The sequence below is a fragment of the Microcaecilia unicolor genome, chromosome 1 (assembly GCF_901765095.1).
Source record: "Microcaecilia unicolor chromosome 1, aMicUni1.1, whole genome shotgun sequence".
Classification (NCBI taxonomy): domain Eukaryota; kingdom Metazoa; phylum Chordata; class Amphibia; order Gymnophiona; family Siphonopidae; genus Microcaecilia; species Microcaecilia unicolor.
Window position 1 is genome coordinate 392,981,284 of NC_044031.1, and position 24,857 is coordinate 393,006,140.

The following is a 24,857-nucleotide window of genomic DNA, read 5'->3' on the forward strand; positions in this document are numbered from 1 at the left end:
GAGTCAGACAGGGCTGTAACGATGGTATTTTCCTGCATTGAAAATACCACCGTTACAGCATGACAAAAGAGCTTCCCAATGCTCAGTGCTAATGGCATGCAAATTTTATGTGCACTGTTAGCACTGAGTATTGGGAAGTAAGGGGAGGGGGGGACGTGTCCAGCAAATACATACAGTTGGAAATTGTAGCAAGCCAGCTGGCAGCCAGGACAGAGAATCTCGCCATTCCTGGGCTCTGGGTGACTGCGGTCAATGATTTGGTGTTAGGAGGAGAAACTGAATAAAACAGCAGCTGCGGTGGTGACTCAGAGTGAGCCCCTGAGCTGTTACCACTCACTTTCTCCCTTGTGTTGGGTCTCTCTGTTGTTTCAGTGAAAAAAGAGTAGTTCCTCATCTGGTCCTCCATTGAGGTCCCTGCTCTTGCCACCTCCTCCTCATTCTTCCATGGTCACCACCCCTGCTTGTGTGAGCCAATGAGAGCTGCCTGCAGCTGCTGTTCTCAGGGAATCTATGGCCAGCCTCGCAGGATAAGGAGAGAATCCAGCAGGGGACAGGTTGTTCGGCAGTCACCTCCCACTGTCCTTTGCATGCCTGCCTGCCTGCATCCGGCAACAGCAACATGTTAGGAGGAGAAGAGTTACTGTTCTAACCCCCTGACCCCAGCTTCCACCAATCACTGCAAGGCTGCAAGCAACACCGGTCTCCATATTCCTCCCCATGGTTTGCCGCGAGAGGAGCGCCCTTGTTTGTTATGCTACCCATTGAGTTTTGGGGAGGAATACGGAATGACCTCTTTAGCGTGCATTTGCATGCTCATTATGCTCAAAGCCAGCAAGCTCGGTGTTTCACATGCTCGTCAGCCGTGAGCATTCAGCAATATCAAATGCGGGCGCTAGTTCGGCGCTAATAGCCTCTAGCACCCACATTTGCTTCTGAGCATCAGGGCCATGGTGCATAACTGTAGCTCGGTATGGTTTTGTTTGGGCGAAATTGCAGGAGGAAAGTCACTTCATAGGAATGAGAATACCCGGTTCCTCTTTGCTGATTTCTTCACTGCGGGGAGGTGGATTTTAGTCTACCTCTGTGTACCTGAAGGTAAAGAAAAGTCAAATAGAACCCCTGGGAAATCTTACTGAGAATTATCCATATGGCGGTAAATTCTGAAAATGTCACTGAAATTTAGGTATTTGGATGATGCCTGCTAAGAGGAGGAGTAGCCTAGTGGTTAGTGCAGTGGACTTTGATCCTGGGGAACTGGGTTCAATTCTTACTGCAGCTCCTTGTGACTCTGGGCAACTCACTTAACCCTCCATTGCCACAGGTACCAAAATTTAGATTGTGAGTCCTCTAGGGACAGAGACGGTATCTGCATATAATGTGTACTGCACTGCTTACGTCTAGTAGTGCTATAGAAATGATTAGTAGTAGTAGTAGTAGTAATTCTATAATGGCAGTTGTGTGTGCAACTGCTGGTGCAGAATACTAGCATATGTTTGCATTTATGTGCCTAACGTTATGCACGAGCTCTTATGCAAGCTCAATGGCTGGCGTAAGTGCTCACACCAAATAGTAGGTGCATAAATGATAGTATTCTATAACCCACATATGTAACTCCCTGGTGTGCCCTTAACCCGCCTATGCCCCTGCCTGGTCCACATCTCCTTGAAGTTGCGCATTCAGAAATTTGAGCATTCAACTTATAGAATAGTGACTAAGGACAGTTACATGTGTAACCTACTACTACTACTACTACTATTTATCATTTCTATAGCGCTACTAGATGTCCGCAGCGCTATACACTGGACATGAAGAGACAGTCCCTGCTCGACAGAGCTTACAGTCTAATTAGGACAGACAAAGAGGACAAATAAGAGATAAGGGAATTAATAAGGTGGGAATGATAAAGTATGGGTACTGAACAAGTGAGTAAGGGTTAGAAGTTAAAAGAAGCATCAAAAAGGTGGGCTTTTAGCCTAGATTTGAAGACAGCCAGAGATGGAGCTTGACGTACCGGCTCAGGAAGTCTATTCCAGGCATATGGTGCAGCAAGATAAAAGGAACGAAGTCTAGATTTAGAGGTGGAAGAGAAAGGTGCAGATAAGCACCAATTATAGCCAATAATTGGTTGTTAATTCCAATTAATAGTGAATTATTAAATTAAGTAACGCATACAACTGAACTCATTGTATAACTTGTGTGTGCAAATTAACGCACTAGTCAGAAATTTGATCATGGAAGTTTATAGAATTATGAGGGTGCTTAAGAGAGAAATTTGGTTTGCTTAAATGGCATCTGCAATAAAGGAAAAGGAAATACAGAGCCTCCTAAAAGGGGTTCACAAGTGTGAGCAAACATCAGATCCAAAGTATGAGGAGCGAATTCCTAAGGGAGTAGAGAACTGTCCAATTCACAGATCCAAAGGAAACGGCAAAAAGCAAGAAAAATCAGTGGGCTCATGGATTGATTTGACTTCCAAGAGATCACATATACAGCTTTTGCTGTTCTGGAGTTTTAATTATAAAGTTGACTATGGCTGAGACCAAACTACTCAAATCTGTTGCAATTCTATGTAATCATCTCTCTTTCAGAATTTCGGTAAGTTAAACTGAAAAAGCAAGTCAGTCTTCCTACATTTTTTAAATAACTTGTCAACCGATCCAAGCACCCTGATTTCTGGGTTTTAAAATAAATCTTTTGCACCCCCTCCCCCAGTGGAGAATGCACAGCAGAGACTGAGAGAGTAGTGGGAGTTAAAATGATAAAAATATGCATCAGCCGTATAACTGGCTTAAGACTTGAATGCCAGAGTGAGCTGGTATGCTGTTAATACTGTAGCAACCATTATCAGCAATAACTCTTAGAATCAACCCATTTTAGTTTTACCCAGGTCTCCGCTGTTTGTTTAAGCCAGAGTTTGGATAGCCTTCCGTGCTGAGCAGTTCATGAGTCGCTGAAAGAAAAGAGAAGAAAATGAAACTGATTGTTCAGGCTGCTGTATTAGTGGATTTTCAGTCTGGAGTTTGCTCACAGAGGACTTGCTGTCTGGCCAGTTCCTGTCATGAATTTGGCAGCATGGGAAAATCCAAACATATGTACTTAGTAATTTGCAAAACATTGAACTGATCTGATGCCCCTGCTGGAGTTGTCTACATTTTAGGAAGAATAAGCACATGTTTAATTTAATTGGGTAGGGGAGCTTAATGCAGGGCTGGCTTACCCAGTGCATTATCTAGGCTGTTGCCTAGGGAGGCAGCTTCTAGGGTGCGGCAAAGAGCAGCTGCAGTCAAAAGAAAACAACAGGTCCTAATACTATCAGCATATACAGTGGAGTGTAAAAATCTGAAATAAGCAGCTCTTAATGCTGTTATGAAACTTCAGTATGCAATTTTTCATATAAACTGTGAAATTATGGTAGAGAACATCATTCATTATGGGGAGGATTCTATATACGGCGTCTAAAAAATTGGCATGGAAATCAATGTCGACTAAGCATATTCTATAAGCGGCGCCTAGATTTAGGCACATTATATAGAATATGCTTAGTTGATATCTCAGCGCCTAAAACTATGTAACGGAATTCAAACATGCGTGGGATAAACATAAAGGAATCCTGTTCAGAAGGAATGGATCCTCAGGAGCTTAGCCGAGATTGGGTGGCAAGAGCCGGTAGTGGGAAGCGGGGATAGTGCTGGGCAGACTTATATGGTCTGTGCCAGAGCCGGTGGTGGGAGGCGGGGCTGATGGTTGGGGGGCGGGGATAGTGCTGGGCAGACTTATACGGTCTGTGCCTTGAAAAAGACAGGTACAAATCAAGGAAAGGTATACACAAAATGTGGCACATATGAGTTATCTTGTTGGGCAGACTGGATGGACCGTGCAGGTCTTTTTCTGCCGTCATCTACTATGTTACTATGTATGTGCCTTCATTTACACCAATAAAAATGTGGCGTAAATCCCAGCACATAGAGTTATACGCACTGGGTCTTGTTCTACAACTATGCGTGTAAATTTCAGAACGCCCATGAAATGCCCATTTCCCCACCTATAACCACACCCCTTTTTGCCTGCACACATTAGAAATTAGGTGCACTGCATTACAGAATAAGCTTAGTGAGTTGCTGCATAAATTCTAATTATTGCCAAATTAGTGCTCATTATTGCTTGTTAAGAGCTGTTATCAACGCTGATTAGCTTGTTAAGCCAATTAAATTACATGCATTGTTATACAATCCGCTTGTATTTCAGCGCGGATCTCTAGACACGGTATATAGAATCTGGGGGGTATATGTTTCAGTATTCACTCCTCTTTCAAACGCAATTTTATACGTTGAATATGCATTCATATTGCCACTGCTTAGCAAATAGTAAAGTTAAGCAGAATCAGATCCTATAGAAAAAGTGGACCAGACTTCAGCCACAGTTATATAATTCTGATATCAAGTTCAGCTCACCTAGACTATTCAGGCAGTGGCTTGACTACTGTGTAGTGGCAGTTTTTTTTACTCTATGGTGGGTAGAAGATGCCTGGAATGTGGATTCAGGGGATGTGAAGCAAGAAGAAGCTGTTGTTGACAGAGGTACAGAGGAAGTACAGAGTTGAATGAACAAATAAGTATTCAAAATGGACTTGTGAGATGTGGGGAAAGGTACTTTTTACCCATGAAAGCACTTTCTACCTCTTTGAAGACTTGGCTTGCACATATGTAAAGTGATTTCCATGTGAAGAATGCAAGCCATAGTGTTTGAAAGTGTCTGTCAAGCATCTACTGAACGTCATGGCTTGGGGTTGCATAACAGCAAGTGGTGTTGGGACGTCTACAAATCAAAGGCATGGTAAATGCAAAAGAATACATCGAGATGCTGCAGAAGTGCACGTTTCCATCAGCAGAGAAATTTTTTCAGGTGATGACATATTCCAGGGTGACAATGGCCCATCCACCAAGTGAAAGCAGTTGTTGACTAGAATAAATCCAAGATCTCTTCCTTTGATTGGCCAACTCAGTAACCAGACTTGCCTTTTGTAAATGTCTTTGATTTATTTTTTTTTTGATCACTCTTTTCTGGGTTCATTTTCCAGTATAGTAAATGGTGCATCTTCTAGTACTGATCAACCCCCATACTGTTTTTTTTTTTTAATTTCCTCATCTGCCCCAGCTCGTCAGTTATGAATCCTGTACTCGGGGTTTGTTGTGATTTCTGTGGCCCCAAATATAAACTTTCCCACAGTCCTGCTTAGTTTACCGTAAGCCGCAGAGTACCAAAATATAACTGTTTTCTGAATAACTGCCATATCACAAGCCTTGAAATGGACAGAGCCATGTGGAAGCTGTAGTGCAGTAGAGATACAGTCTTTAGGGAGAAAGACAATGATATCTGAGCAAGGAGAGGGGGCTGGGGATGAGGTAGGCAGACTGAAATGGGAGGAAGGATGGGATGAGTAGGAAAAAAGAAGGATGCCATGGAAGAAAAGGTGGGAGGGAATAGGTGATGTGAGCCTGGTGGGGAGAGGTGAGAGAGGAGGGGCAAGTCCACAGGATGGTTTCCTAAAGGACAAGTCCATAAACCGCTACTAAATGGACTTGGGAAAAATCCACAATTCTGGGAATAACATGTATAGAATGTTTGTACGTTTGGGAAGCTTGCCAGGTGCCCTTGGCCTGAATTGGCCGCTGTCGTGGACAGGATGCTGGGCTCGATGGACACTTGGTCTTTTCCCAGTGTGGCATTACTTATGTACTTATGTAGGAAAGGAATGAGGGAGAAAGGTAGATTTGGTGGCAAGGGATAAGAGTGGAATGACTTGGGGAAAGAGTGAGAGGAGGGGGAGGTATGAGATCTTGGAGGGGAGAAATGTGTGAGAGCAGGGCAGGCTTAAGACATAGGAAAGCTAGGTATGGGCTAAGGGCACAGAGGTTTGAGGGGCATGCCTTTATCTGGTCCTGCCTGGTGCCAGTGCAGTAAACAGGTAAAATCATCAGTCACAAGTGCTGCATAGGGCCATCTAGGACAAGAGATGGAGGAAAATGCTTACTGGGGTCTGGGGACTGAAGGAAGGAGATGGCTTGCTGGGATCTTGAGATGGAGCGAGTGAAAATCTGGAGGTGATGATGGGGGAGAATGTTTGCTGGGGGATGGGGGGAGAGTACTTGCTGAGGTCTGGGGCTGGTGAGGAGGAGATTGCTTATAGAAATTTAAGGGTAGAGAGAGGGATGGTGCTTTTTGGAGTCTGGGGTATCTTGAGCCCTGCTTGAGTGATGGGAGACTAGAAGGTGCACAGGAAGGGAGATAAGGAAGGAAGAAGATGAGAAATTAGGGGACATAGGTGGATGAGAAAGGGGAGGGGAAGGAATAAAATATACAAACACAAAGATCTAAAATAGAAAAAGGAGCAAAATAGAGTAACAAATAAATGCAACATAAACGTTTGAAAATTTTACTTATTGTGATTTAATACAAATGTTTGTCACCAAATATAACTACTGCTCCACACTGTGCACAGGAATATGTGCAGAAATGAAGGACAGTAAACCAAAAAAAAAGGTGATACCTTTTCTTCAGACTGCCATGCATGTGTCAATTTATGTATGAAAATGGCTTTGTAAACGGTCCTCCCTTTTGTATTAAGGTCATATTAGCATGAAACTTTGCTGAGAATTGGTTATAATCAAACACATAAACAAATCCCAGCTTAGAATGATCTCAAGGGAAACTTCAAGATATACTTTAGCTGCAAACCTGCTTATCTGTTGAGTATTGCTTTAACCATCTCAAGTGTCCTGACCTAACATCCATTTCTTCCCTACCCTCCACCTAAACCATACCAGCTGTATTCATTTGGGAACTCTGCAAGGAGATGCCAAAGGTCTGGGATTCTGGGCAAAATATGCTGTCATCTGATGCTGGCATGAGGGTGAGAGAGGCCTGGGAAATCCCCACTGTTGCCATTACTGTAGCTGCTTTCTGACTTGACTTTAATTACCTTATGCATACTTGTTCCATCACTTGATCTATAACTATCTACTCTAACCAGGAACATTTTGTTATTGCAGTTATTTAGCATTGGGAGATAAGATTTTGTAAAATTATATCTGTTTTAAAAGCTGGTTCTTTTAATATGACAAGTAGCTACAGCTTCTGTTTCTCCTGCAGGAATACACTTCCATGTATGGCACTGCACTGGTGGTCACGTGGGAATGTACATCTTTATGGGGGTTGTTTTGTAACAGGGTGTCTACAGCAGAATATTGTTTTTGCCTATTTTATAAGGACATGTAGGTTCTCATGTGGTTTTATATATAAAGTAGTGGCACAAATTCGGCAGAATGGCACTTAGGTTCTGGACGCTGACATCCAAGACTGCTTAGAAGCAGCATATAAAATATGTGTGTATTTGATAAAATACATGTATAAATCAAGTTTCTGCCTTCGCTTCACCCAGACTTCTCTCCCAAGCACACCTACTATAAAAAAGACATGTCAGCTCACATGTTTCATACTTTGGGGCTCATTTTCGAAAGAGAAAAAGTCCAAAGAGATTTGGGTGGATTTCTTCTCAAAACGTCCAAATAGGTATTTTCAAAACCTGTTTTTGCAGACGTCTGTCTTATGCATTTCATCTGTAGTGCATCCAAATCACAAGGGGGCATGTTGGGTGAGTTTCAGAGGCGAGGTTAGGGTGTGCCTAACTTGGATGTGTTACAGCCAGAATGGAATAAAACCAAAGGGCAAAAATGTCAACGGTTTGATCAAGACCTGTTTTTCTAACAGTTAAGACACAAAAAGGTGCCCTAAATAACCAGATGACCACTGGAGAGATTCAGGGATGAACCCCTTACTCCCCCAGTGGTCACTGACCCCCTCCCAGCCCCAAAAGATGTGACTAAAAATAGTACTAATTAGCCTTTATGACATTCACAGATGTTATAGCCATGTCCCTTAGAGCAGCATTCAGGTCCCGTGAGTGTAGTGGTGGGTGCAGTGCACTGTAGACAGGTGGACTCTGCCCATACCTCCCCCTATATATTACACTTGTGATGGGAAGTGTGAGCCCTCCAAAACTCACCAGAAAACCACTATACCCATTACCCACATATAAGAGCTCCTTTCACCCATAAGGGCTATTGCAGTGGTGTACGGTTGGGTTTAGTGGGTTTGGGGTACATTTTGGAGGGCCCAGCAGACAAGGGAGCAATGGTGAGATGTGTACTTGGGAGCATTTATATGACGTCCACAGCAGCGCCCCCTAGGAGTAGCATTTTTAGGAGACCCAGACATCCCATTGTTCTCCTTGGATGTCTGGGAGATAGTCTGCCAAAAATGCTGCCCCTCTTACATCCCAATGGGTTGATTTTGGGCATTTTTAACTTGTGCATTTTTTTAATAGCCTAAAAAGATAAGCACACAAAGCACAAAATCTTGTTTGAAATAGTATTTTCAAATAAAAAGCTAGCCGTTTTTCTTTTTTCAAAAAGGATATATTTCCAATTTGGTACATTTAGCGTATAATGTCCAAAGTCCAGCTTACTACTACTACTTAACATTTCTAGAGCGCTACTAGGGTTAAGCAGCGCTGTACAAAATAAACAAAGAAGGACGGTCCCTGCTCAAATGAGCTTACAATCTAAAGAACGAAATGTCAGGTTGGGCAGTCTAGATTTCCTGGGTAGGTTAGGTGCCGAAGGCGACATTAAGTCCAGCTTAGATGCATTATCAAAAATGCCCCTCTTTGGGACCTAATTTCATAAGAAACTTAGACATTAAAGTACCTAAAAGCCCTATTTGCTGTGCATATTAATGGTCAAGTTAATGAGGAGCAAATTACGCATGCATTAACATGTGAACAATAAAGCAAAAATGTAACTGTACTTTCCTAAGATGTAATTCTTTTTTTTATCTTAATGTATATCTGACACATTTTATACATTTTAACACGCATACTTTTGGGGGACAAAGGAGAGCTGGGAGGGGATCCTAGAGGGGGTGAGGGGGGCCTCTAGGTGGGAAGTTATAAGAAACAAAACTTCATGTCTTATTTAAGGACTGGTTGGGGTAGATCAGAGCTCCGGGATAGTAGGGGGGGAGGGTATATTTTGATCAATTGTAAATTTAAATCATATCATTCTGTTTCAGTATAACATGCCTTGTTTTTGTTATGTACCTGATTCACATTTTACATTTGTGACTATTAATAAGTGTTTTCAAGTAACATGCATATTTTTCACTGCTCTAATAACTAATTAGCTATTTTGCATCCTTTCATATCACATGACTTTATTAATATATATTTTATGTTAACACTTTCCTAAACTAGCTTATATGCATTAACAGTGCTATTAAGGTTTTCAATTATGTTAACACTAGCCGTTAACCCTGTTAAAACGGATGAGATTTCCAGCTACCCTCCTCGCCGCCGCTCCAGCCCCCTCTGTGCCGAGCCCCCTGCACTGACCTGACAGCGCCTCTCACCTCCATGTGAAAGCGCTGCTGCCTGCAGTGCTTCCACACGAAGGTGAGAGGCGCTGTCAGGTCAGTGCAGGAGGCCCAATACGGAGGAGGGCGGGAGCGGCGGCTGGGATGGGGGGGAGGTTGGTGCGCGCAATGTTCGTTTCCAGGCGGCAGCATCTGACAGTGACTCCGACTCCGTTTCCATCTCTGTTCTGCCCTCTGACATCATCACGTCTTGACGCGAGGGCGGGACAGAAAGGGAAGTCTCTACTGCGCATTTGCAGGTGAGTCGATCACTTGCCGTTTATATGTTTGATGTTTAATACATATCCCCTAATTAATAAGTGTAATAGTATTTTAACTTCCAGTATTTTACAATATATCTGTTATAGACCACCTTTAAGAAGAAATTTAGGAGCTGGAGTTGAACTTCAATTAAGGGAATATTTGGCTCCCAACCAGTAGCAAAGCTGTAGCAAGTGACAAGGTTCAAAAGCAGTGGAACACAGTGTTCAACTGTTTGTAATTCCCATTTTGATATCCTAGAATTCATTGCTTTTGTAGATCAAGTTGACAAGGCTTCAGGAGTAATCTGGAAAATCGAAGCTATTCTTAAAAAAACAAAATTATTGACAATGCAGATAGACATACCCTAATGGGCAGGGCCGGTGCTAGACATGATAGGGCCCAAGGTAGATGCTAGTGAGGGGGCCCTAAAGCTTGCCTGCTTTCAGCTTCAGGCAGGTTTGGGGCCCCCAGTGACATGGGGACCCAGGGCAATTGCCCTGTTTGCCCATCCCTTACGCCAGCCCTGTTAAGGTGGATGATTCAGCATGAGTTCAACAAAGGCAAATCTTATTAGATATTTTTGAAGGTGTAAACAAACAAGTGGATAACGATGAGGCAGTTAGTGTGGACTGTTTGCGTTTTCAGAAGACACTGCTTAGGAAATTAGAGTCATGGCATAGGGGGTCATGCCTAGTTTTGAATTACAAACTGACCAAAAGACAGGAAACCGCAGGTACAGAATGTTCTGGAATTTTGACAGTTTAAGGCTCTAAAGGGCCCTTTTATTAAGCCGCACAGGCACCTACGTGCGCCCAATGCACGTCAATTTGTAATTACCGCCCGGCTACTGCGTGGCCCTTGCGGTAATTTCATTTTTTACGCAAGTCCGCTACGCGCACTGGAAAATTATTTTTATTTTCTGGCACGCGGCAGGAACTGGGCAGTAATCATCATTCTGCGCATGTAGACAACGTACAGTTAACACGTGAGACCTTACCACTAAGTCAATGGCTGGCAGTAAGGTCTCAGACCCAAAATGGATGCGCACAAATTTTTATTTTGCCACACATCCATTTTCAGCAAAAATTTTAAAAAGGCCTTTTTTTACAGGCGCGTTGAAAAATGGATCTGCAAGTGCCCAAGACACGCGCCTACACTACTGCAGCCCATTTTTCAGCACACCTTAGTAAAAGGAGCCCAAACCTCATACTTTTTACCAACTCAGTTAATTGAGAAGAAGAAGAGAAATATGATGATCAAAACAAAAACAGACATTTCCAGAAATACAGACTTTGAATCAGTTTGTGGCAAGATCAGTGCACTGGAAGGTTGGGGGGGGGGGGGGGGAGTTCCTGCCTAATGACCATTGTCTCAGGTCAACTAGGTTCAGGGGTGCTGTAAAATTAGGATCTGCTGGTTCCAAGAACTGAGTGGTTGGCAGGCATCTTACCCTAACCACAGATGAGCCTTTATGCAGAGATGGCTTTCATGGGTGTGTGTACTTAAATGGGAAAACATTACATTACATTACATTATATTACATTACAATTGACGCTTATAGGCCATGCATACCATAAAATAGTTCAGAATAGCTAACAATAGAATATAAGAGAGGAAAACTCCCAAACTTACATAAAATATAAGGAGACTGAACTTACACGATCAACATTTTTCAAATCTTAAAAACAACCAATTTTTTAACAATTTAAGAAAGGGAAAGGGAAATGGGACTTGATATACCGCCTTTCTGAGGTTTTTGCAACTTCATTCAAAGCGGTTTACATATATTCAGGAACTTGTTTTGTACCAGGGGCAATGGAGGGTTAAGTGACTTGCCCAGAGTCACAAGGAGCGGCAGTGGGAATTGAACTCAGTTCCCCAGGATCAAAGTCCACTGCACTAACCGCTAGGCTCAGTGGCGTTCCTAGGGGGGCTGACACCTGGGGCGGATCGCCGATGCGCCCCGCCCCCCCGGAACAGTGCGACGCCCCCCCCGGCGAAAGAACCCCCCCCTGGGTGCACGCCGCTGAGGGGGGGGGGGTGCTGCGCGCCTGCCGGCTCTTCGTTTTCATGCTCCCTCTGCCCCGGAACAGGAAGTAACCTGTTCCGGGGCAAAGGGAGAGCCGACAGGCGCGTGGCACCCCCCCAGCGGCATGCACCCGGGGCGGACCGCCCCCACCGCCCCCCCTTGGTACGCCACTAACTAGGCTACTCCTCCACTCCTATAATTACATTTGCAGTGAATAAAAGCTGGGAGTAAGTTCCACCATTTTGCAGCCTGGTATTCAAACCCTAACAAAAATGTAATCTTGTAATGTATCCCAACAAAAGAAGGAAATTGAAGTGACAAGAAATATTTTGAAGTGTGTAAGTAGTTCTTCTCTAATAACTTAATCAGAGATAGCATATACAGAGGGGCACAACCATGTAAACTTAAAAAATAAAAAATGGTATGTTGCAATGAGGGTCTATGGCAACTTTGCATCTGGGGCTCACCACTCATAACAATATATGAAACTGGGGAGATTTCCTATTGGAGAAAAGGAAAAAGTGAGATTATGGTGTCTGGTATATTAAGGGCATGGGAAAATAATAAGCAGTATGTGGGCATAAATATCTTAGCACTGCGACTGTAAATAATGTAATGGCAGAGGAATGAATCTTCCTGTGCTCAATTAACGTGACTCTCCATTATTCATTGGCAAATGCTAGCTGGAGGGCAACATTTTTCTTTTGTTTTTTTGTAATTAATCTGTTTAGTCTCCTAAGCCCACCAAAGTACAGTGAAAAATTACCTAAACCCAGAGACTGTCACAACGGTGATCTTATTATTTTAGCCTTGTTTCAAATTCAAAACGCAGATCTCTGTGAAAGTTTGCTTCCTTTTGATGGCTTCAGTAAGACCAACAGAGAGAGGTTGAGTAAAATCATTCCACAAGGTGGTAAAACTTACAAGGAGCCAGAGAGCCCAATGGAATGTTACTCTACCAAAACTAAGAGCTATCAGGATGATTCACTGAAGTGCATTAATGCTTCATCACAGTATTTTACTGCGGCCTCTGTTACTGAGACCCATTCACAAAAACACACAGGAGGAAATTCTACAAATGGTGCTAACGTTAAGTGCCAAAAAAACTAGGCACTAAGCTAGTATTCTATAATGACAGAGCTGGGCCACAAATCTGTTCTAGAAAACTGGCTTAAGTCCACAGTTATAGGCCAAACTTTAGGCGCAACCTCTTATGCCATATCTATGGCTGGGGTAAATCCTGGCTCCTAAAATCAGCAGTTGTGCGCATAAATGCAACTATTCTATAAAGCGCGTGCTGAAATATTTGTAACAGCCATTTTCCTCTCATGGGAATGCCCTCTGTGCCGTTATACACTAGGAGGTCCTTTTACAAAGCAGCGGTAGGGCTAATGTGTGGGTAGCATGCGCCAAATCAGCTCTACCATCAGGGTAGGGTGGGCACCCAGCGGTAAATCCGAAGTTGGTGCGTACTGGTTCCCATGGTAGAAAATAATTTTCTATTTTCTACCACGGGGGTGTTCCTGACAGTAATCGGCAGCACAGCCAATATTCAATGCCAGTGGCTGGACATGGCCCAGCACTGAATATTTAGAGATAATTTTGCATTGTTGGCCAGCGTTTAAAACAGCTCTGACATCCAAGGACTGAATATTGGCCCGTAATTTTATTGTACAATTATATTTACAATTTAAAATGACATATCCATATCCAGATGACTCCTGGTGACCACACAGTGAGAGACACCCCCCCCCCCCTTTCATGGTTTTCTTGGCATGATATATGAGTGGTTTGCTATTGTGAAGTGGCTTGCCCAAGGCCACAAGTTGCTGCCCTGAGATTTGAACCTGGGCCTTCCAGTTCCCAGCCTGTTGCTGCAACCATTAGGTTACTCCTTTGCTCCAAAGTGATATATAACAATCAGTAAACCTTTTATAGTTTTAAAAATATTTTTAAAACACATTTTGAGGTCCTTTGTGTCATTTATTGTGTCCAAACTACTGAAAATCTGCCAAACACAAGGGAGGAGAAAAGAAAATCAATAAATAAAATTAATCTTTTTATTACTTTTTAGTGGCCAGCATTTCTTTATTTTGTGCTACTCAGGCTTCTCTCTTTTTGACATATAAATAATTCTGTTATTTTTTATACTTTGACCTTGGACTCCCTCCTGCCTTGTCCTGTTTTTTTACCTGTGAGCAAAAAGAGGGACAAAACATACCAGAGCAGTCAAGTAGGAGCACAATGAAAACAGTAGAAAACTAGTGTGACAAAACAGCATTTATTGGTCAACAGTAGACCCAACACAGCCACAATTGTCTGCATCAGGGGTATAATATCAGCTTTGCACACAGAAAGGACTTAACATACTGGGGGCCAGATGCATTAAACTAAACGAGCCTTTAACAAGCCAATAACGAGCAAGTAGATTACCCTGGCATGTACTAAAAGCCATTTTACAACGACGGTAGCAGCTAACGAAAATGGAATGCGGATGAGCAAATTGTGTAGAAACCATATTGTAATGAGATGCACTAAGCTTTTCCGATTGCCTTAACGCTGGAAACTCTAACGAGAGGTCTGTACCTCTCGGGGCTGCGCGGGATTGAAAACTGATGAAAAACCGCTATAAAAGTCATTCCGCCCCCCCCCCCCCACCGTAATAATAAAAACAAAAGTGCAGTTGAGGCCGGCCATCGAAAACAGCCATCCGTTTTCGCCGTCATTCACCTCCGCAATAATAAAAATGTCTTTTTTAGCCGTGCGTCACTCAGCTGAGAGACCAGGAAGTCTCTGAGCCAATCACAGCGCATTTAGCTCGGCTAAATGCGTTGTGATTGGCTCAGGGACTTCCTGGTCTCTCAGCTGAGTGAAACACGGCTAAAAAAGATGTTTTTATTATTGCAAGGGGGGAATGACGGCCAAAATGGACTTTTTTTAGCCATTCTGGCCATCATTCCCCCTCTTGCAATAATTAAAACGTCTTTTTTAGCCGTGCTTCACTCAGCTGAGAGACCCGGAAGTCTCTGAGCTAAACGCGCTGTGATTGGCTCAGAGACTTCCAGGTCTCTCAGCTGAGAGCCTGCAGCATCGGAGCCAGGGTTACTTCGCAGGAGGGGAAAATATGGACATTTGACCGTGGTAGCAGCAATGAACAGACGGATTTGCTGTGCTTCTCACCATGGGGGCCTCTCAGCTGCGATCCTGCAGCATCGGAGCCTGTGATTTTTTTATAACACAGAACATCCATAAAGGACGCTCCTGACGAGCACTTGGCACCTAAGGCGTATTTGGCATGCGCAGAGCAGCCAGCATAACACTTTGCTGCTCTGCGCATGCTTGACCAGCGGATTGGCTGACAGTTTTAAGATGGAATAGAGAATGCAAGTGAGCTGCAACGAGTAGCTCATTTGCATTCCCTTTCCTTGATGCCTAGTCGTTCCCTACCGATTCGCTGTGGAATTCAGTACAGAACAGCTCTAACGACGACTTTAGTGCATCCCCTCCCCCCCCCCTGGTGAATAAACCAGACCTCAACCTTAAACGTAAATGACCAACAACTCAGTTGTCATTTACACACACTGACAGTACATCAATTTTTGACAAAAAAGTAATAGCTGTTTTGCCATACTGGTTGTCCACTCTTTCAGTGCTCTCCTACTTCTCAACAATTTTACCTACAAGAAAGGCATAGGGCAAGCTGGTGCTATTTCCCTTCCCTTAATACATGTATCACTAATTTAAGGGCCTCTTTTATCAAGCCGCACGACAGTGTCAACGGAGCCCATTCAAAGTGAATGGGCTTTGTTGGCATTACCGCACCGGGAGCCGGTAGTGCGGCTTGATAAAAGAGGCCCTAAGGCGCTAATCATTTTTAGCACCTTTATAATCATGGATAGCTGCAATTACTATTAACACAAGCAGTAGAGCTTGATAAATCAAGCACAGGATTTCAGCAACAGTGAACAGTAAATTAAACTAACTGGTGTCCGGTGTAATTGAGGACATAGGGATTTAATTCAAAAATGTATAAACCACTTTCCTAAAATGGCTGACCAAAGCATTGTACAGCAAAGTAACCAAAATATGAACATGCAAACAGTACAGATCATGATAAACCACTAGAATGTGGGAACTGGTTAGATGAGGAATGGTCACACCATTACAGGGTCTTTCATCCTCAGGCTAACCATTCAAATCCAGGATGAGGCATGTCCTAGGTGAAATGAAATGGTGGTCTCTCAGCCCAGTTCCAGGTATTTGTGATCTGGATTGGCCACTGTTGGGAACAGGATGCTGGGCTTGATGGACCTTTGGTCTTTCCCAGTATGGCAATACTTATGTACTTATGTTTTGTAGAAATGTTTACACTCCATCTTCAGTCAATTTCCTGTGCATCTTAAAAATCTGCTCTGCACCTTGTCAAGATTTGTGACAAGGGATACCATGCGTTAGAAATTTTTGTTAGAGACTGACGGAGTTTCAATTTCGGATTCGGCACTGAAACTCTCCAGAAATCTGGGTTCAGGTTTCCTTTGAAAATGCCAGTGCATTTACATAAAAATAACAATGAGAAGAAATAAATTACAAAACACTGAGGGGACCTTTTACTAAGGTGCACCGAAAAATGGCCTGTGCTGGTGTAGGCGTGTGTTTTGGACACGCACAGGTCTATTTTTCAGTGCACTTGGAAAAAAGGCCATTTTTGTGGCCAAAAATTAACGTGTGGTAAAATTAAAACCAGCTCGCGTCCATTTTCAACCTGACACCTTACCACCACCCATTGACTTGGTGGTAAGGTCTCATGTGCTAACCGGGTGGTAAGCGTCAGCATGCGTACACTGCTAATTACCGCTGGGTAAGCACCACACGGTAGAAAATAGAAAATATTTTCTACCGCGTGTTTTGGATGCACGTCAAAAATGGAATTACCATCCAAGGCACACGGTAGCCGGGCAGTAGTTCTAATTTGACGCATGTTGGATGCGTATAGTTGCCTATATGCCTTAATAAAAGGCCCCCTAATATAGCAGTAAAATTACAAGGTACAGAGAAGGTAACAACAAGGACAATCTGTAGGTTTTGATGCTTGTCAGTATTGTGCTTGGTGGCAGTACACAATATATTCTGGTGCTATAGTTGCTATTCCTCCAGTTTCCCCCAGGATTATACGCTTTACTTGAAATTTTGAATGTAATATTTACATGGGGGAGGTTCAGACTTGGGTTATGGAAGTAGAGGTGATTGGGCTAAAGCTACTTATTTTAGAAGAAAGCACAAATTAAACCAACACCTGTTGCTTCCTTGACTTCCGACAAAAGTTGCAGGCAAATCTCAGCAACTAATTGCTTCAAGACACTGAAACATTTGAAGCACATCAAGGTGCAAATTTTATTACGTTTCTGATGCTCTCTCCATATGGTTTGAGGTTCTTGGATTGGCAAACTCTCCCACCAGATGAAAAAGTGCACTTCAGAAGTCATTCTAGCTCATTTTTGGTTCTTAGATTGCCTTTGTTCTTGGAGTCTGATGAGTTTGCACTCTCCCGCAGAGACCATTCCCACCAGCTTTGAGAGAAAATTACAGCAAGCCAAATGTTCCTAAAATCAGAGCAATAAAGTAATTAACAGTGATTAAGTGTTAATTTTGTTTACAGGTGGGAGGGGAAGAATGAAAATGAAGTGGGCCGTTGCAAAGAAACTGGCAAGATCCATGTGACTGTTGATCTCAAGTACTACAGGCCGACTGAAGTGGTAAGAGGAGTCCCTTCTCACACTTTGCAGATGAAAAATCCAGCCTTTCAGCCAATAAATTCTGCATTTGGTCAGCTTTGTGTGAAAGCCATCTAATTGACCTCCTGCTGATAGCTTTCAAGAGCTAGATGTTAAGCTACCCTGTCAGTCTGCCTGCTGGAATTTAGGGCACAAGTTTTCACAGAGGCCTATGCAGATTTCTACTTTTTCAAGCAGTGGTTAACATAGAAATTCAGCCATAGCAAAGTTCTTTGTAGTATTATATAGAGAAACTACAATGGAACATGTATATGGGCCATATACAAGTATTTGTATATTAAATTGATAATTTTACGTAATGTATAATGGGAGGTAACGGCCAAGATGACCAATTCAGTTTGCATGGTTAAAATTTCTTCATTTAGATGTACAAATTTCATATACAATTGAATGCCATCCTCCGCCACTCCCATCTTTTACCTGACCTTCTAATCCATTTGCTATCAGTGTCCTCTATAAGTGCACCAAGCATGGCCAAAATGTTGCTACAGTGATGGCCTCCACCATCTCCACCTCAAATCTTGCCATCTTCAACTATGATTCCTACCAGTGGTATAAATTCCCTCGAGCAACCCGTGCAGCGGAGGATGTGCCAAAGGAGAAGGGAGCCAGCTTTCAGCTGCTCCCTGATCTTTTGAACTGAACCCCCTGCTCTGGTGTCCCACATTGTTGCATGGGGACCCTTTAATTTGAATTTTATGTCAGTTGATTCAAATACCAATACTTAATGCCTGGGTCCTTTCTTTGTCTTATAACTAAGCTTTGCAGTATCCCCCACAGCCCCTGACATTAATAAATATATACAACAATAAATACAAATAACATCTCACCATTCCCACACTCATTGAAATTTGGGTTTTACCCATGGTTACTCCATGTGGGTCTCTCCAATTTTAGAAGCCCCATGCTGATGTACCACCGTTCACAAGTTGTAACCACCACTCTGTGCAGATTACTGTAGTGCCTTCTTGGAGTTCTGATGTAACCATACTACTATTGTTAAGCTTTGTAAAGTATATATCTTGGAGATAATTTTATAGAGTATTTCTGTGTAGAGGTTTGTAGTAGTCTGGCTTGTTCTATTTTCACAACAAGAGTATGCTCTAGAAACTAGTGTCATATTTATAATGCAGCCTTTTCGTTGACTCTGTGGAGGTGACGTGGCTATCTTTGGGGGAGAGTTCCTCTATAGTCACCTCACCCCTTAAGGAAGGCCCTACACATAAGAGCCAGCTCTGTGGATCCAGTGAGTGCTGAGCATGCCCAATATTGAGGAAGCTCCTTCATTGTGTCCAGGGAAGGGCTATTTGTACTGTGTCTGGCATCCCCAATCATTTTGAAATGCTGGCACTTCTGGACCTACATATTAATACTGGCACCTTATACTAGGAAAAAACCATTGCTTGTTTTTAAGGTAGCATAGTTAGATAATAACCTATTGTGATAGCTATATTACTACTACTACTTAACATTTCTAAAGCGCTACTAGGGTTACGCAGCGCTGTACAGTTTTACAAATATATATGTCTATATTAGATAGTTGTTTCCTAATAATTAGGAATAAAATAATCCCTGTGGCAGATAACATGCTAATCATTAGTAAACAACCCCCTTAGTCCACTTTAAATGTTTGCCTCATTCAATATCTTAAAAAGGCTTAAATATGTTGGGACGTCACTGAGTTTTGAAAGTGCTTGGCCCTTGATTAGTATCTCCTGCTGAACACATGATTGCAAATCTAAATGCTTGTTTATTTTCTCTGCCGCTATATAATCTATTTTATAACAAGAGTGTGATTAAGGAAGCTTTTTGATACCCTAAGGCAGTGTTTCCTAGCTAGTGCGCCTTCAGATTTGATCAAATGTGCCAAGGACAAAAATCACCAGGGCCAGACCAGCACCGACAAGAGACACAAGTGACTTCTAAACACGTAAGGACACTTTTCTGAGAATATGTGTAGACACACAATGCCGTTCACCTTCCTAGCAAGCCCTGGAGTATGGGCAGTAACAGTCAGTGCCAAAGCATAGCTAGCAGATTCCTGCTTTCTGCAGCATATATATTACACACAAGCACCGCTTCTTCCCTTCCTGAGCCGCCTCCTCCGAGTCCCCCACCCTCTAGTGAGTCCTTCAGTGCCTGCCTCACTTATTTTGGCCATATGAATCCTTTCCATGTTCACACTGCCTGCATCATGGAAGTTGGCATGCCGCATAACAGTTTAGTTAATGTAGGTGTGTCTTGGGCTTGAAAAAATTGGGAACAATGTACTAAGAGCTCGTTCTTACCACACAGTTTAGATGTAAGCTTGACTCATCACCATCTGTACACCTAGCTATGAAAAATGTCAGGACTCTACTGTTTGCTGTAGCATAATCATGTTATGGCTCATGCTAGGTGTGTGCGGGAAGGTGAAAGTATAGTCTGTTCTAGCCCCTTACATGGAGGAGGAGGAGCAGCACGTACTAGATTATGAACCAGAAGTGGAGGATGATTATGAGGACTGGGATCTTTCCCGCTTCTTCTCACTGTAGCAGCAGACATAACCTTTCAGAGGGATGGAAGCAAAACAAAACTATTTATATTCAAAAGAACATTAAAGCCTGTTACCTTCACAGGTATGCTAAACTTAAGAATAAAAGTCTCATGGAATGCAGTTACAGTCTTCCTGCAGCCCTGTCCCCTGACAGGGCCCCACAGTCTCAATGTGCACTAGTCTTTTCTCTTCATGCCAAACCAGGCCTGGATCTGGCCTGACCTCCAGAAATAGAATTTCACAAGATTCCAAGGTAAAACTTGGCCTACTTATATTAAAGTTCTGCTTTCACATCTGTGGTGAAGGCATATGCTGGAGGACTTCTCTTGAATTCCCTGGGCCTCTTTGATCTGCCTATACTCTTAGAATTTAACTGGCTGCCTGAACCACAACTCCGTAATCTATTTCGAGTGAGCCACATCCTTTCTGCTCTGTACTGCAGGATTTGCTGTGGCTCTGTGAGAGAGTGTTGTTAAGGGGAACTGGTAACTTCCTGTATACTCCATCATACCCAACCTTGGTGCCCCTCAGCATGAATGTGTTGTGCCACTTTAGACATTCACTTGTGCTGCTGCCATATTAGATGATAAAGGTTGTACCATTTGGACTCTCACCTACTTGAACCACTGCCCAGCTGGGGTTTACAGCCAGACTTTACCCACTAGCATTGTTCCTGATGCTATTGACTGCCACTGATCACACTACCCATAAATGGCACATTTCTCTGGAATGTTCTCCCTCCCAGCTCTGCTGAGTAGTCATCAGCCCTGCAGATGATAGCACCTGTGATGAGGAGAACAAAGCAAAGCTTGAGAGACCAGGGAGGGCACCATGTGCCAGATGGCACTACTAGGTCATCGATAACAGTATGAGAGTCTGCTCACCAGATTTTTGCTAGTCGTCACTCTCTGCTTTTCCTACTGAGTAATGTACCTTGGCCCAGTCTGGCTGGGCAGCCAATGCCATGATTATGTATATCTGGGCACAGGGCTGCTCCATGTTGGCTGGGTGTGTGCCCAATGCTTACTAAGAGAGCAACTGTGCATGTGTCTGCAGCACTTTTGCGAGAACCACTTCTGTGAATGTCCGTGGTAGCAGTTGTGATAAGGGGTGGTCATGGTGTTACTGGGATGAGACTTCTTATTGCTACCTTCAACGTCTATCTCATGTATAGTGGCTTTTGTGTTGATAATGTTGATTCCGTCAATAAGGTCTCACCTTCCTAGATAAGAAAGAGCAGTAGGATCAGCTGCTAATCTTGGAACCTGGCTTGGACAAAGAGGCTCATACATCAATAAGTAGAGGGGGAAAAAAGAACCATTCCGACAAAAAAAATATCAAAAATGAAAAAAAGGAGGGAAAACCACCGTGACCAAAAACTACAATGCAATTTCAAATATAATTGATGCTAAATCTAATGGTAATAATGAAAAGGTAATGGGGAGGCATCAGACATTAATCAAGGGCAGGCCATTGGACCTTTTACAGCCCCAGCTGTTTCAAAAACCTTTTTGCACTATACTCAATATAAAGCTAAATGCTTAACCAAACAAATAAAATGTAAAGAGCGATTACTTATCTTGCTCAAAAAGAGCCAGCACTGTGAAACTGAGTACACCCGACGCCCACACTGGAATCAAATGGCATAATGCCAGTTAGTATATTTTTGAGGCAGCCTTACGAGATGGCATGATGCTAGCTAATATATTTTTGAGCGATTGTTCATCTACCCCGGAAGCAGGTCTGATTGACCGAAACGTCATTTGATTCCAGTGTGGGCATCGGGTGTACTCAGTTTCACAGTGCTGGCTCTTTTTGAGCAAGATAGGTAATCGCTCTTTACATTTTATTAATTTTGTTTGAGTATAGTGCAGAAAGGTTTTTGGTGAATAAAATTAGTTTGTTATTCCAGTTTGGGCACAGTGGAGGCAAGCGATTGACTACGTGCCTGTAGGCTGGGACTTGAAACAGCTGGGGCTATAAAGGTCCAATGGCCTGTCCTTGATTAATGTCTGACGTCTCCATGTTACCTTTGCATTATTACCATTAGATTTAGTATTAGTTACATTTGAAATTGCATTGTAGTTTTTGGTCACAGTGGTTTTTCCTCCTTTTCTCCATTTTTGATTTCAGGACAAAGAAGCTGGCAGGTTGTGATCCCATCTTGCACTCCTGATTGACTTCTGAAGATCCATCTGTCACTGCTGCATACACTGCCTGGCCGACTTTCTTTGCTCTGCAGGCATGTCTTCTGCCTCCTATAGTCTGTGTGTTGTCCATCTGTATCTGCCATGGCGCCTTCTGCCCAAAATCCATCTCCATGATTGGGCAAAGTCTGGATATGGGCAGCACTGCTCTGAGTCCCCAACAACCCTTCCTCTGCCCCTCAGCTCTATGACTGACTGGTGTAGAGGGTCACCCTTTCCTCTGTGCATGCAGCTGCTTGTTTGGTCTCTGAAGCTTCCTCAAAATTGCACCAAGTATTAGGAAGACCAAGAAAGTTGTATAATGTGCAGGAGGCTGGGTCATAGCACCAGATCACCAATGCTAGTTTCAGCTGAGGGAGTGGGTTAGGTTGGTGGCTTGTAAATCAGTGGACTCACTGTCTGCTGCTGTCTGCCCTTTGCAATATGCTCCTTGCTGTTTCTTCCCCTCTTGCTTCTCCAGTTAGTGGGAGGCATCCCCATGAGGCTGCAGCCTGAATCTCCGGTGGCTCCTCTGGATCCAACTCTACTCACTGGTGACCTCTCTGCAGCATATGGCTGCAATATCCAGCAGGCTGGGTCTGAGCCCATTCAACAGTGCAACACAGCGAAACTCCTGTGCACGTGCCCCAGAAAAAAAACAGGAAATGCACCCTTCCCCTGCACCATGAAATGTAAGCCCCCTCCCCCCCCCCAAAAAAAAAAAAATTTTTGCAGTTTAAATCCCCTAAGAGGCTCACACTAAAGTGCAGGAAAACAGGCGCCAATACCCACCCTCATCCCCGGCTTTTCTCGGACTCACAGACATGTTTTTTTCTCACTATCAGCACTACAGGCTACAGCGGCTTCTTTCTCCTTTCAAAAGAAGCTGAAAACCAGCAATTTGTTGTGAAATAAGCAGAAGAAATCTCCTTAAAACTCGAATGCTGTCCCTGACCTGGCGGGGTCTTTTCGGAATTCTGCGCTGTCTTCTGAGCATCAGAATGAATACATAATCACCTGATTTGAATCAATTTCTTGCATTTAAATACTATTTGCGCTGATCTTCAGCGCACAGATTAGTACGTGCGCTGGAGGATTATGTGCATGCTGCACACATTAACATGCACGCAGTTCTGTCACTAATCACTCCTAACGCTGGCATTAGATTTTTGAGCATCTGGGCCTAACTGCTCTGACTGTAATCCATTTCAGTTCCTATCATACTTGTGTCCTTCTTTGATTCAATTTTCAGTGTATTATAAGATGGTGGTTTGGCGTTTTGAAACATCAGTTCATCAATTCCAGCCAGTTATACAGCTGATGTCTAGTTTCTTCCCACACTCCCTGTTGATCTTACTAGCATCCATTCTTTCTATTTCAGTTTCTCCAGTGTGGTCAAATATGGTGTTGCTGTATAACTTAATAGTAATGTGCGAATCGGAGCCAGTCCTACACATGCTCTCTCTCTCTCTCTCTCTCTCTCTCTCTCTCTCTCTCTCTCTAAAATAAACTACCCATGACAAATTCAAAGTGCTTATTCAACCTTACGTACTCTTTTATACTACTTGTTACACTTTAATTTCAGAATACTCAGGTCATCAACAGAAAATTCCATTCTGCTGATTTTTGGGGCTATGTCTGCCATGCACCTCATATAGTGTACTCCATATTATTCGCAAAACTCATTTCATATTCTAAATGATTGTATTCATTTAAGTGCTGTACACAATATGGCCTTTAATCCCACAATGCTCTATCATTTACAAAGAAACCTATCCTCTACTGTTGTTGTCATGTTAAATGGATATGCCAACGTTCAAGTACTAATGTCATTATATTATATGGTTTGCAATATACTTCAAGGACACCTTTCACCAAGTCTTATGCACCATCTTGATTCTAACTGAAGATAACAAACAATTTCACAACCCCCCTGAATATTAATCTTATATTAGAACATTATTAAAGAGAACTCCATTGTGTATATGGCCTCAAACTCCATGGTTCCAGTGTGTTCAATCGAAATACCCATCGTTGCACTAATCTTAATAAACCATTTAGCCTTATCACCCCCTCTAATCGTGACTGGTATCTAATCTAAAACTGAATGGAGTTCTCCACTCTGCTTTGGCAGTAGGAAGACGAGCAACTGAGATCAGGAAAGCCATGGCACAATCACAGTTGCTCGTCTTCCTACTGCCAAAGCACTAAAGGAAATTTCCAATGCTGACCCTGGACACTCTCATCCATGTTCTCCCGCTGTGAGCCAACATCACAGGGAGGTAGAGTACATTCTCCCAGTCTCTGAAGCTGCTGCTTCTCCCAAGTGGAGCACTCCTCCTAAACCAAAAAGTGTACGTCTCTCAGGGCCTATGCATAAGTACATAAGTAATGCCACACTGGGAAAAGACCAAGGGTCCATCGAGCCCAGCATCCTGTCCACGACAGCGGCCAATCCAGGCCAAGGGCACCTGGCGAGCTTCCCAAATGTACAAACATTCTATACATGTTATTCCTGGAATTGAGGATTTTTCCCAAGTCCATTTAGTAGTGGTTTATGGACTTGTCCTTTAGGAAACCGT

The 24,857-nt window shown here is 43.1% G+C and overlaps 1 protein-coding gene across 1 annotated transcript in view; it reads left to right on the forward strand.

Annotated features, from left to right (window-relative positions):
- The window catches only part of GMDS (GDP-mannose 4,6-dehydratase), a 1,325,660-nt gene that overhangs the window by 1,109,087 nt on the left and 191,716 nt on the right, over window positions 1-24,857 (forward strand). Inside the window, exon 9 of the mRNA XM_030210948.1 lies at window positions 17,418-17,514. Coding sequence (XP_030066808.1) covers window positions 17,418-17,514 — 97 coding nt within the window. The remainder of the gene's footprint in view (window positions 1-17,417; window positions 17,515-24,857) is intronic.